Source organism: Mytilus galloprovincialis, chromosome 1 (genome assembly GCF_965363235.1).
Source record: "Mytilus galloprovincialis chromosome 1, xbMytGall1.hap1.1, whole genome shotgun sequence".
Taxonomy (NCBI): Eukaryota; Metazoa; Mollusca; class Bivalvia; order Mytilida; family Mytilidae; genus Mytilus; species Mytilus galloprovincialis.
The window spans coordinates 42,033,605-42,046,668 of record NC_134838.1 but is presented as its reverse complement, the minus strand read 5'-3'; the positions used below and the strand labels follow the sequence as shown (position 1 = coordinate 42,046,668).

At 33.3% G+C, this 13,064-nt stretch overlaps 1 protein-coding gene across 6 annotated transcripts in view; it reads left to right on the top strand.

The window, feature by feature from the left end:
• The first annotated feature begins 81 nt into the window (after positions 1-81).
• LOC143074926 (DCC-interacting protein 13-alpha-like) overlaps positions 82-13,064 on the top strand; it is a 55,423-nt gene continuing 42,440 nt past the window's right edge. For all 6 annotated transcript variants that reach the window (XM_076250161.1, XM_076250130.1, XM_076250146.1 and 3 more), the window contains exon 1: positions 82-258. In XM_076250161.1, coding sequence (XP_076106276.1) covers positions 205-258 — 54 coding nt within the window. In that variant the 5' untranslated portion in view covers positions 82-204. The remainder of the gene's footprint in view (positions 259-13,064) is intronic.

Genomic DNA, 13,064 nt, shown 5'->3' with positions numbered 1-13,064 from the left:
ATTAAATAAATGTACATCATTATTAGATAATTTTGAATTTATCATGCCTTCGTTTGTATTGAAGTGGGAACCAATTTTATTAGTTAGCCCGAGCCTGTGAAATATTGGAAATTTAGCAGACAAAATTTTTGCAAATCTAAAGTATTTGACAGCAAATGAGGTGACACTTGTACAAACGATAAAGGCCCATAAAAGTAGTTCAGAATGCCAGGAATGGAAAAATTACATTTGGAAGATGTACTGGAAGACAGTCCTCAGGTAAAAAAGCATTGATTTGTGGGTGTAGACCTTGGCATTGACAGGCTAAAAATCAGTAATTCACTAATACACATCTCACTTATTACACTGGTATTAAAGAGATAATAGTAACTGCAATTACGATTATCCCAATATGGCGACGGTAGATATAGGTAAAATCTTTACACTCATTTTTCTTAAATGTAGCATGCTTTTGTCAATAGTTACTCAGCTGCAAGGTTTATCTATACCAGTACATCATATTTGAATCGTAAAGGTGCACTGGATTAGTCTAAGCGCTTTGAAAATTGCCGTCGAAAAATTCGGGATGATAATCGTAACTCAGAAAAAAGATAATCGTAATTATGGTATTTAAAAATGGAAAGATAATCGTAACTGGAAAGTGTTTTATTGATATTGACACTTAAAACATATATCTAATAGCATATAATGAAGTTATGTCGATGAATTATTTACGAAACGTTCCAACATCTTATGACATTTCTTTTTATGCATATATTATTAACAGTTCTTAGGAAAACAGCTACATATGTGTATTAATTTATGTTTTTTGATTGAGTTAAGTCTGCCAATTGATATTTTAACGTGTGTTTTTCTATGTTGTGATGTTATGCTATTGTTTTTTTACACTAGTAATTTTGGGGCCCTTTATAGCTTGTTGTTCGGTGTGAGCCAAGGCTCCGTGTTGAAGGCCGTACATTGACCTATAATGGTTTACCTTTTTATAAATTGTTATTTGGATAGAGAGTTGCATGTCTCATTGGCACTCACACCACATCTTCCTATATCTACATACTAGTATATCATAAAATTTAGTTTTTTTAATAAATAATGCCGTTAGTTTTCTCGTCTAAAGTGTTTTACATTGTCATTTCGGAGCCTTTTATAGCTGTCTATGCCGTATGGTCTTTGCTCATTGTTGAAGGCCGTACGGTGACCTATTTTTGTTAATATCTGAGTCATGTTGGTCTCTTGTGGAAAGTTGTCTCGTTGTTAATCATACCATATTTTTTTGGCATTTTAGCTACTTCATGACTGTCACTGAAATTTCGATATCTCAGAAAATAACTATAAACAACACAAATTTAATTTTGAATTATAACAATATGACATCATTTAAACAGTTAATGCTATATAAGAATAGAGAAAGGTTGGGATTTTTTTGTGTATTATGAAATTAAGTAACGTGGAGTTCTTTGACAAACATGGATTTGTGTTCTCTTATAGTTTGGCCAAAAGCCCGAAAATGAAGAATTGAAGTTGATGTGGCTTTAAATTGTCTTACAAGGAATACTTATTCAAAGAATGACTGCAAAGAGGAGAATAAAATAACGCATATTCCGCAATATTAGAAACAAACTAATTCAAAAATTCATAAATACTCGGTATATGAAAAGTATGATGCATACATATGCATGGAAGATATTGTAGAGACAAATATTGAAGGTACTACACAAGGAACATTTTTGTATTTGCATACTTGCCATACAATAAGTTATTTTCTATTAAATGAAAACAAAAATTAGCCTAACCTAATTGTCATGTATTTTTCTGAAGCACAAAATATTTGTTGTAAAATCTATAAAAATCTTTGTAATTAAACAAGTTCCGACTGTGATGATGTACATGTTATGCCTTCTGATGTAATTTATCAATATACATATTTGTGTGTGTTTTTTTTCAGTCCGTCAAGTGCTTAGGTAAGGCTAAAAAAACCAAAAAACAAAAGTAACTATAAACAAAAGTAACAATAAACAATAGTAACAATAAACTGTAACTATTTTAGATCCTTTACCATACACACTGTTTAAAGAAACGTCCTAAAATACATGGGTATTTGATCAAAACATTTGAAGTAAATTTTTAAAATCATATATTATATCAGTATAAAATAGAAAAAAGGGAATCAAAGGGAAAAAATGGACGGCTATATTTATTGAATTATAAGGAAAAGGGAAATATGAACACTCATATCTACCGATAAAGGTATCAACTGTTAAATCCGATAATGCAGTTATAAAGTTAACTTTTGTTCATTTCGCGCAGAATTTTAATATAAACGTGATATTGGAGGCAAAACATATATATGACATATGAAAATGTGGTATACGTGACTTTCATTTTGAGCAATGAATTGAAAGGATTGCACTTTTGGGATATGGGATATAGCTAATTCCCCCTCCCCCTCCCCCCTAAAAAAAACCAAAACAAAAACGGACTTAAACGCGCACACAACATTGAAACTTTGAAAAAAATAAAAATATCTACTTACCACAATAGCTGTCTCGACAGCTGCTTCATTTTCCGTATCGTTAACAGGTACATGTATATATCAAAAGGTTCACCAGCTAATAGAAATTTATTATAGGATATGCATGTCACTTGATGATCGCTGTATAACATCTCTTATATTATGTGATACCTCGAAAGCTTTTGATAGGGTATGGCATAGTGGCCTCTTAATAAAACTAAAAGCGTATGGTATTGATGGAAATCTGCATAAATGGTTTGAAAGTTATATTTCAAATAGAAAACAAAGCGTTTTCGTTTCAAATGCCTATTCGCCTTTTGATAATACTAATGCAGGAGTTCCGCAAGGCTCTGTATTAGGTCCCCTACTATTTCTTATTTATGTAAATGACATAGCTGATAATTTGACAAGTCTAACTCGATTGTTTGCTGATGATACATCTCTTTCTTATTCCAGCAATAACCCTTACACTATAGAGGATGTCTTAAACAGCGATTTAGAACAAATTTCAGTATGGTCTAAAGATTGGCTTATTAACTTTAACCCTAATAAGACAAAGGCTATGATATTCTCCTGCCATACTTCCCCAGATGATATTGAAATAGAATTTCAAAACCAATTAGTAGAATTTGTCTCCTGTCATAAACACTTAGGGATTACTTTTGATTCCAATGATAAATTCCATACACATATAGAAAATATTTTAAAGTGTGCAAGCACGAGATTAAATGTTCTTAAAAAATTGAAATATGTATTGAATAGAAATTATCTTGCTCGTATATATTTAACTTTATAAGAGCCGTTATGGAATATGCATGTGAGTTATGGGATGGTTGTACTCAACAAGAAGCCGACAATTTAGAACATGTTCAGTTAGAAGCAGGGAGGTTAGTAACTGGGTTGCCCGTGTTTGCTAGTCGGGAAGCTATATATTTTGAAACTGGCTGGCAATTGCTTGTGAACAGAAGAAAATCCAGAATGCTCAATATGTTCTATTCTATACATAATGAGACTGCCCCTGATTATCTCTGTGATTTAATGCCCCGGCGTGTTGGTCAAGTATCTAACTACGATTTGCGAAACAGTAATAATTATGTAGTGCCCGGTTATAGACTAGACATAACTAGAAAATCCTTTTTCCCATCCACTACTTTTGAATGGAATAGCCTTCCCCCCGACATACGTACGTCCAAAACATAAATATTTTTAAACGAAAGATGAAGTCCAAATTGATACAGCCACCTTCCTATTTTAGTTGTGGGGATAGAAAATTAATATCATTCACACACGTTTGAGAAATATGTGCAGTTCTTTAAATTCAGATTTACATCGTGTTAATATTAAACCCAGTCCCGCATGCAGCTGTGGCCATCCTGTTGAGGATAGTATACACTATTTTTTTACAGTGCGCTCTTCACAACGAAGCCAGAGAAATACTGTTTTCAAAATTAGAAAGTTATGCTATATCCATTGAGCTTCTTTTAGCTGGTGACGGTGACCTTTCTTTTCAGCAAAACAAAGACATTTTGAGTCCGTACAATCTTATATCAGAATAACACAAAGATTTAAAGCAGTCAATTAACATTCTAAATTTCTACTTTACAACCTTTCACTTCAGTCTAGTTGTTTCATTATTATTCCTTATTATATTGTATTTTTTTCTTTTTATTTCTAATTTTTGTTTGAAGTATGTATTACATGCATTACTACTATGTTGTGTTTTTTTTTCGCCATTATCTAATGTACTTTGTGTTTATATTTATATTGGGAGAGGACGTCTCTAATGTTGTTATAACTTGTGTCCAATCCCTTTTGCTACTTTTGCAAGTAAAATATGTTTAAACTAAAAGGTTATGCATATTGTTGTCAGTTATAAATAGATATACAAGTTGAAATGATAGGACTTTTTTTTTTACTGGGAACTCACTTTAGTCCCATGACTGTATATATATATATATAGGTAAATTTGTCCTAGATATTAACCTGTAAGTTTCTTCATTTATTTTTATATGCGTTTATGTCATCGTTAAACTTGACATTTGCATTTTTAACACACAAAATACCATTGAAATGCTGAAAGACACATTTATTACGTTTCAGTTACTATTATCCGATAAAGAAAATTACGATTATCAAAGAAGAAAAATACCATAGAGTTACGATTATCATACCGAATTTTTCAACGGCAATTTTCAAAGCGCTCAGACGATTCCAGTGCACCGTTACGATTCAAATATGATGTAATGGTATATATAAACCTTGCAGCTGAGTAACTATTGACAAAAGCATGCTACATTTAAGAAAAATTAGTGTACAGATTTTACCTATATCTACCGTCGCCATATTGGGATAATCGTAATTGCAGTTACTATTATCTCTTTAATACCAGTGTATTAGTTCACTACATGCTTTTATTTACCATGTTTACATTTCACAGAAAGCTGTAATTCTTCTGAAAAGTATCAATTCATAAATGTGACAAAGTAATGCTGCCTGTGGAGGGTTCACATAAAATTCAAAACTAAAAAAAAATAAAATAGAGTTTTTCTGTTGGAAGAAAAAAATATGAAGTAGCCTAGTAGGTATTACTGTACTTATAGGTAATGTTGATTTCACTTTAAAAACGTAACAATAAGTAATAATTATTGTTACATTTAAGGACTAATTGCCGTAATTTCAGGTCAGGCGGTGAAGTGAAGTGACTAATCATGGTAATTCGTAGAAACAATGAAATTTGTGACTATGGTTACAATGAGTTATTGTTAAGTCAATCATTTGGATTATGTTAATAGTGGATGGCTGCTTAACTCGGTCTTCGAGCTCAACCACAGGTCCACCAGCCCAGGCTTGTAAAAATGCTGTTGGTCTGTAATTGTAAAAATCATCTACATAGACCAATAGAATCTTACTTAAATTTTTGTCAAATTCAGCTGTGGACCTTTAGATTGATTATAAAGGTTATCTTGAAGACTGCTTCGCAATAGCATCCAGCGTCAAATTAAATACATATTCTGGCTGAGAACATGTTAATATAATATTAATATATATTATACTTGGTACTAAACTGAAACGCTGAGTCCACTTTGTATCATGCTAGTTCACATTGGTAACTCCAAAGAAGAAATGTACTCGCCAGCCAGATACCTCATTCTGACTGCTAGCCAACTTAAGTCTTTGTCCTTTATTCTTAAAGCTACAATGTATGTGCATAAAAGAGAAGCTCAGCATTTAATAACAATTTAGAAGTCTTTGGTTTGGCTAGGTCGTAGTTCGACCCCACGCCTCCAGCACTCAACGCAAACATTACCACAAGACCACTGAGGCATTCAAATGCATTTCAATTTATGTGATATATTATAGAGTAGCTTAAAAAGTATTTTATTCTAAATTAGATTAGATATTGCATGTATATGCATTGTATAGTTTATTTAAAATGGCAACTTCATTGACATCTGCACATCCCGTTTGTGCTTTTAAGTTTTAGGTCCATTCATGTCCAGTGCACGAAGATAATTCAATATTGTAGACATCACAATATCTACAATGTTAACACAATATTGAGTCAACATTGTTTACATGCTTGAGCTTCGTAATGCCATCAATGATTCTCCGAAGAAATACTCTTCCGCCGCGAACCACTGAAGAAGCCCAATTTAGCTTGCCCGCCAGGGACTGCAGTTGTTTCTTAGAAACATGCTTGCGCTGCTGAAAATCTGCCAAATCTTGCCTTAACTGCTCTAGCTTTGTACTAGGTAATCTTAATTCAACTGTTGTGGAGTCAATCTCCACACCTAAAAATACTAATTTCTGGCATGGGTCGAAGACCTTGGACCAACTAATTGCAAAGCCTAACTTGCGCAGCAAGTAAATTAAAACTCTAAGGCCATGTGCGCAGCGCTGCTTAGTGCTCTCGCAAATGAAAAAATCATCTAAATATGCTATAATGGTAAAGCCTCTGCGTGACATCATGCGGCGAATAGCCTGGGAAAGTTTATGAAAAATACCAGGTGCTAATTTAGAGCCAAAAGGTAATTTTTTATCTATAAAAATATGTGTTTGACCGTCAGGGAAAGTCCACTGTAAACCTGTAACCTGTTGACTACTGCGACTGATACCCACAGATCTGTAGGCCGATTTTAAATCAACTTTGGACATGAAACAATTTTTTGTCACTAATTTTGCTGCATCATCAACAGATTGAAATTTTTGTTTATCCATATCCCCTGCAAAATCATTAACAGCTGAGCCTATGGGTCTGCTGCAATCATGAATTATCCTTACACCCCCATCTGGTTTTGAAATGACACCTAAAGGACTGATAATTTTTGGTGTTGACGTTGCCAACTCATAATTGCCATTTTCAATTTCAATTAAAATCTGTTGATGTGCTTTATCATAAAGAGGACTTTCAATATGTGCCGAAGGGTGATTTTTTGCTGAAATGTTAAGTGGAGCCAAATTAATATCCTGAACAATGTCAAACCCATGTTTTATGCCATGTAAAAGAAATTCTTTATCAGAATAATTTTTGAGTTCCTCTTGCCAAACAGTATAAACAAGGTCACGCACTGGCTTTACCATTACACCCAGTTTTTTGAATGAGCAAATGCTTGGTGTTCAGCACCACAACCCTGGATGGCACAAATGTGCGAATAGCGACAGTTAGGTAAAAAACAACCTTTCCTACTATTGAATTTCCTACAAATTTCAACACCTTCTGCAGAATGAGATGCATATTTGGAATTATCCTGTTGTTGCTTAGATGCAAGCTTAACAGATGGACCAGAAGCCTGAGGTTTAGTGAGTAAGGCTTTTGGCCGAAGATAAACTGACTGTAAATGAGGGATGTCAGTGCCCCACCTAAAATTGTGCTGTTTTTGGAGTCAGCGGTACTCCCTATCAAAAAACAGCACTGACACAAATTCACATGATGAAACTAAATGATAAAATCTCATGGTATAAGATAAATAGTCAAGAACCTGTGTCTGTGTCAGTTCTCCTGTGCTCAGTAACTTGTACATGATAGACAGATTTGCCCTCGACCACTGACACAGAGACAGGGACTCAAGTTTGGGTCTTAAAGGACCAGATTTAAAAACCAGTTGCCCCCCTGAAGTATCTGAAATAAGGCGCTCCTCAGACATGCTGGTCCCCCCTATATCATAGGAAACAAAGTCTGAAATGTCATTATACACTATTTTACTGTCCATGTTGGCAGATTTTAAATAAATCTGAGGGTCTTGCCAAGATAAATTAGAATTGACATTGTTCATGTTCGGGTTATAACTGATGTTAATTGGATCAGGTGCATGTTCTTTCTGGCTTGCTGATAACTGCTGAAGCACCGCCCGGATATAGCGGTCTTCTTGTTGATTGCCGCCATCTTGGGTTACACTATGGGCGCCGCCATCTTGGATTAGGCTGCGTGCGCCGCCATCTTTATTTACACCGGAAGCATGTCCGTCTTCGCCTTCTTCCTGTGCGCATGTCATACGTTTCGACGGTTGCATGTCCACCTTCTCTATCTCGGCACTATTGTCCTTTCGGAAAGTTTTATTGACCGCTCTTAATAACATTTTCCGCTGTCCTATCGGCATGTTCGTCTCCGCCAAATCGTCGGCCTCAATTAGTGACACCGCTTCCATGTTTTCGAATCCTAGCTCTAGGATTGTCTCAGTGGTTCGTTCACTGAGTTTCATGACGTCGGCCCATGTTCTCACTTTATCAGATGGTCTGTCGGACGAGGCCATAAATGTGATTTCTTCATCGTTTGACATTATTATATTCCGCCGAGAATATTATGCATAAATGAGCGCAAAGGTAAACAGCCACACAGCAAACAAGCAAGTAATAATAGTCAATCCCGTCTCATTGACGAGTTTGTAGCCTCAAATATGTAACATATGAACATCTTAGCAGGTATCGAAAGAATAAGCAGTCATAAATAGTCACGATGATGCCTAGTCCAGCAGTATACGAATCATAGAATATCGTCGGACTGTTTCTAATACTCGTACCGCGCACATGTACATATTCTTGTAAATCATTTGTTTAAACAATATCAGAATTTTGTGTCTGTATCCAATACGAAATTAATTAATCCATTGTATGATGTAAATTAACATTATACGATCATAATAAAGAAAATATTTTCCCAGAAAATAATAATGGCTGCTGCAAGCAAGCGTTGCTTCAGGAATAGTTGAGTCTGTGTGCATAAAACAAAGGCCCAACTAATTAAGCACTGATTGGTTAATTCAAAATTAGCTATGAATCTCATTGGTTAATTAGTATGATCTCGAAAAACAATTAGTAAACGAGAAGCAGATGAGGCAGTGACTGGGAAACCCCATTGCTGATTGGTTAAAAACCTAGACATGCAATTGCCCCCAAGTAACTACTGAATAGCATTCCAAAACGTATTAAGTATTAATACTCTATTTAATTAAAATAGTTCCATTGTTAACATCAAGATGTATACAATCTGGAAAATATATACTGTTCACATTATTTTCATTGCGATGTTCACAATGTTAAAAGGTGTTGTGTCACATCATTTACATCGTTTGAACCCTTATATATTGTTTACATCGTTAAAATCGCAATGTATACAATGTTAATAAGATGTTGTGTCAACATCGTTGACATAGTTAACATAGTTAACATAATGATGTATACAATGTTAAAAAGATTTTGTGTTTACATTGTTTACATTGCCATATAAACGATTTTAACACTATTTTGTGTCAAGTTAGAGCTACAATATTACCTTTTTTTAAGATTTGTTTTTGTTAAAAAAAAACCCATAAAAATGCAAACTGTACACATGCAATCTACAGACTTTATTGAATAATATTAATGAATATAAACATTTTTTTGTGAATATTGTCAACATGACAATGTATACGATGTGAACGATGTAAATACAAATGTATAGTCTTGGTACACATTATTTATCTGATGTTAACCATGTTAACGATGTAAACGTTATTAACGATGTAAACAGAAAGTTAAATAGTTGATATACAACATAAACACAATGTTGACTTGATATTTTCAACTTTGCGATGTTAACGATGTTAACGATGTAAACATAAAGGAATAGACTCTAAATACAACATAAACACAATGTTGACACGAAATTGTCAACATCATGATGTATATATGATGTGAACGATGGAAACATAAGGGTATAGACTTGGTTCACAACAGTTATACAATGTTGACGACGTAAAAACGATATCGTCAACATCATGATGTTTTCAATGTTATAACGATGTAAACAGAAAGTTATAGAGTCTATATACAACATAAACATGATATTGTTAACATTGCGATGAATACAATGTGATCGATGTAAACAGAAAGGTATGAACTCTGCATACAATATTAACAGGATGTTGACACGACATTGTTAACATCACGAATATTCAATGTGAACGATGTAAACACAAAGGTTCTGAACATGTAGATAGGATACAATGTAAACACAATAAAGACACTATAAAGTTGACAATGTGTGGTTGACAATATCGACAAAACATCGTGCACTGGACATAATTCTTTGGGTCATGTCAAGTTTAAGGTAGCCTGTCACTTTTTTGGTGGAACCACTCAAGACAGCCTTCTCCTATAACTGACACCGCAATGCTGCAATGTTCTCTCTGGACTCAATTCCATCTTTTAGAGAAAGCAATGCTTTGCCTATAAAGTACATTTTTATCCTTGAAAAATTTATATTTTCTATCTAAAGTTTGTTTTTAAGAAACAAATGATGCTGTATTATGATGCCTGTTAAGATAATCTCCCCTCTGTTTACTCTTTCAATTGCTCATGTAAGATATAACTCAGTTTTTAATATATCCAAATGAAATGGAAAAATATAACATAATAATACAAGTTGGAAACTATGTACATATTTATGGAGACAATTAATTTTGACATTTACTGTTAGGTAGCTAAACATGAACTGCTTTCATTTTTTTTCTGTTAATGATGTATCAATAATTTTCACAATGTTAACCATTCTTTATCAACTCTTACCACTTAATATTAACCAACCAAGTACATTATTGCCAAAAACTGTTTATTAAAAATTACATATTTTCTGTAATGGCCCTGGTTTTCTGTAATGGCCCTGTTTTTTCTGTAATGGCCCTGTATTAATGCCCAGTTTGTCTGTTTGTATTTTATTTAATTTAGTAACCACGAGTAAGCAGCAACCAACATAGTGAACCATATAAAGGGATCACTGTTCATCCTGTTTTTCAACACATAACTTCTTTCAACTTAATATCTTGGATATTTGGTATATTTAAAGCTTTATCATGGTGAAGTAAAAATTATTTTTTTCAAACTAACTGTCTTTAAAAGAGTAAGAGAGTACATCAAGTTGGCAGCAACACATACACTTTTGGTCAGTTGGTTAATAAATGTATTAAGAAATGGGTGTTTTTATATGGCCCTGTTATATAACCTCGGTCAGTAATAATGGCCTCGGATGTCTGTAATGGCCCTCGGCGTTGCCTCGAGCCATTACAGCATTCCTCGACCATTATTACATACCTTGGACATATAACAGGGCCATTATAAAAACACCCATTCATTAATACTATAATATTTATAACTACCCTATATTGTGTTACCAAGGTCTCTCCTTGACCTTCCTCCCTATACATGTTCTTTGGTTGTCTTTTGAGAAATGGCAAGACTGTTCTTTTGGGCAATATATATAACATTAAGTAAAGGATTAAAAACTATGTACATGTAGTATGTAGACATTCATGACATTATTTGGTGAAATGTCATAATTATAATATATGATAATAATTATGATTACCAAGCAATTTTCTAACTGTGTAATCCTCTTTTAATGAAGAATTATTATTATTAGAGAATTCAGCAACAAAACAAAAGTCTCTTGGGATGCAACAATTTAACGTCAAGGAGTGAGGTTATGGTGTTTTGTTGGTGTCAGATTTTTGTCTGCCCAAAGCAGAGAAAAAAACCATAACACAGCAAAAGAGGTCCGTGGTTAACTCCTGATTAACTCGTGAACCATGTATAGAAAATCTTTCAAAGGCATGCTGTAGTTTGAAATCTGTGCTTTTCAGATAATGTATTGGGCCTACTTCGATTTGTCCAACTCATGTTCACTCAAGTTAAAAGATCAGTGTTTATGCGCATGTTCGCAACCTTTCCGAATCGAAGTCAATACTCTTCCATCAAGTTGACTACTATCATAAGGGAATTGAAAAAAAATTGTATCTACTGAGCATTAAATAAAAAAAGAATATGTTATGTTTCAGAAAGAAAAGTCATAATCCTGTATGATTATTTTAGAAAAAAAAAGTTAGTTAGTGAAAAAAATTACTGTTTTATTTATAAACATCATGGACAGTAGTTGATTATAATGCAGATGAACAATATTTGTTTATTCCAAAATACAGGCAGTCGAGTAGACTTGACAGACTCTACTAACTAGAGTTGGACGAATCGAAGTAGGCCAAAATTGTTTGGAAAAGATTTTGATACCTTGCAAAGAATGTAGTTTATAACAAGCTATTTTCCAAAATATAATACAAAACATGGGACATGTAGCTGTTTATTCAAGCTAAGTTGCTTATGCAAAATTATAAGATTTCGTAAAGATTATAGGTGGAAAAAGGAAAAACACTTTTTTGTGTGAAACTTTAACAATCAAAATTTTAAAATTATATTGCATAAATTTTCAGCAAATAGAAAGAAAAAATTGGGTCATTCTACCCTTGCTACAATTTTTTTTATGAAACCAACACAACTGTATAAATTTCTTCATTAAATTAGATTTTATGAGTTATCTCATCTTATAAGTTATAGGGCAATATTCATGATATTATTACAACTGATCTTACAAATAAAAAAGGTTTTCAACTTCAGGCTAAATGAGAAGAGATAACTCAAATAAGGAAAATGCAGTATAAATTAATAATTACCTATTTTGTTTAGGTATAAATAGATAGATATGTATTCCTTTCTAATCGGAATCTTTCCTCTAGCTCTCAAAACTTTTTAAAGATCTGTACCAATTGTTTTAAGCTATTTTACTGAATCTTAGACACATTTGAATCCTATATACGTAACAGGCAAAAAGGATATATGGTTAGTGAATTCATTGAATAATTTTGTGCTAAGAAAGAAGTAAAACACCTTGCTGTGAACTTAAATAATTGACCCTACAATGTGTTAACAATCTTACAAGTGATAGTACAGTTAGCAGTACAGTTAGATACAACATAGTGTTGATATGATTCTGATAAGGGAATATGTATCATATGTACATGTATATATATGTGTATGTTCAGGTGCAGATTTTATGTATCATTTCTATAGTCATATACATTTAATAGTAGTCTAGAGGAACATTACTTTTGATTTCTTCCATTATGTTACATACATGTTTATATGTAGCAGACTAAGGCTAACAAATAATCTTCCATTGTCTACCATTTTAACATACTTTTTCTCATCTCAAACTCCTCTGAAAGTATATTTATAGTAACCCGTCTGAGTTTAA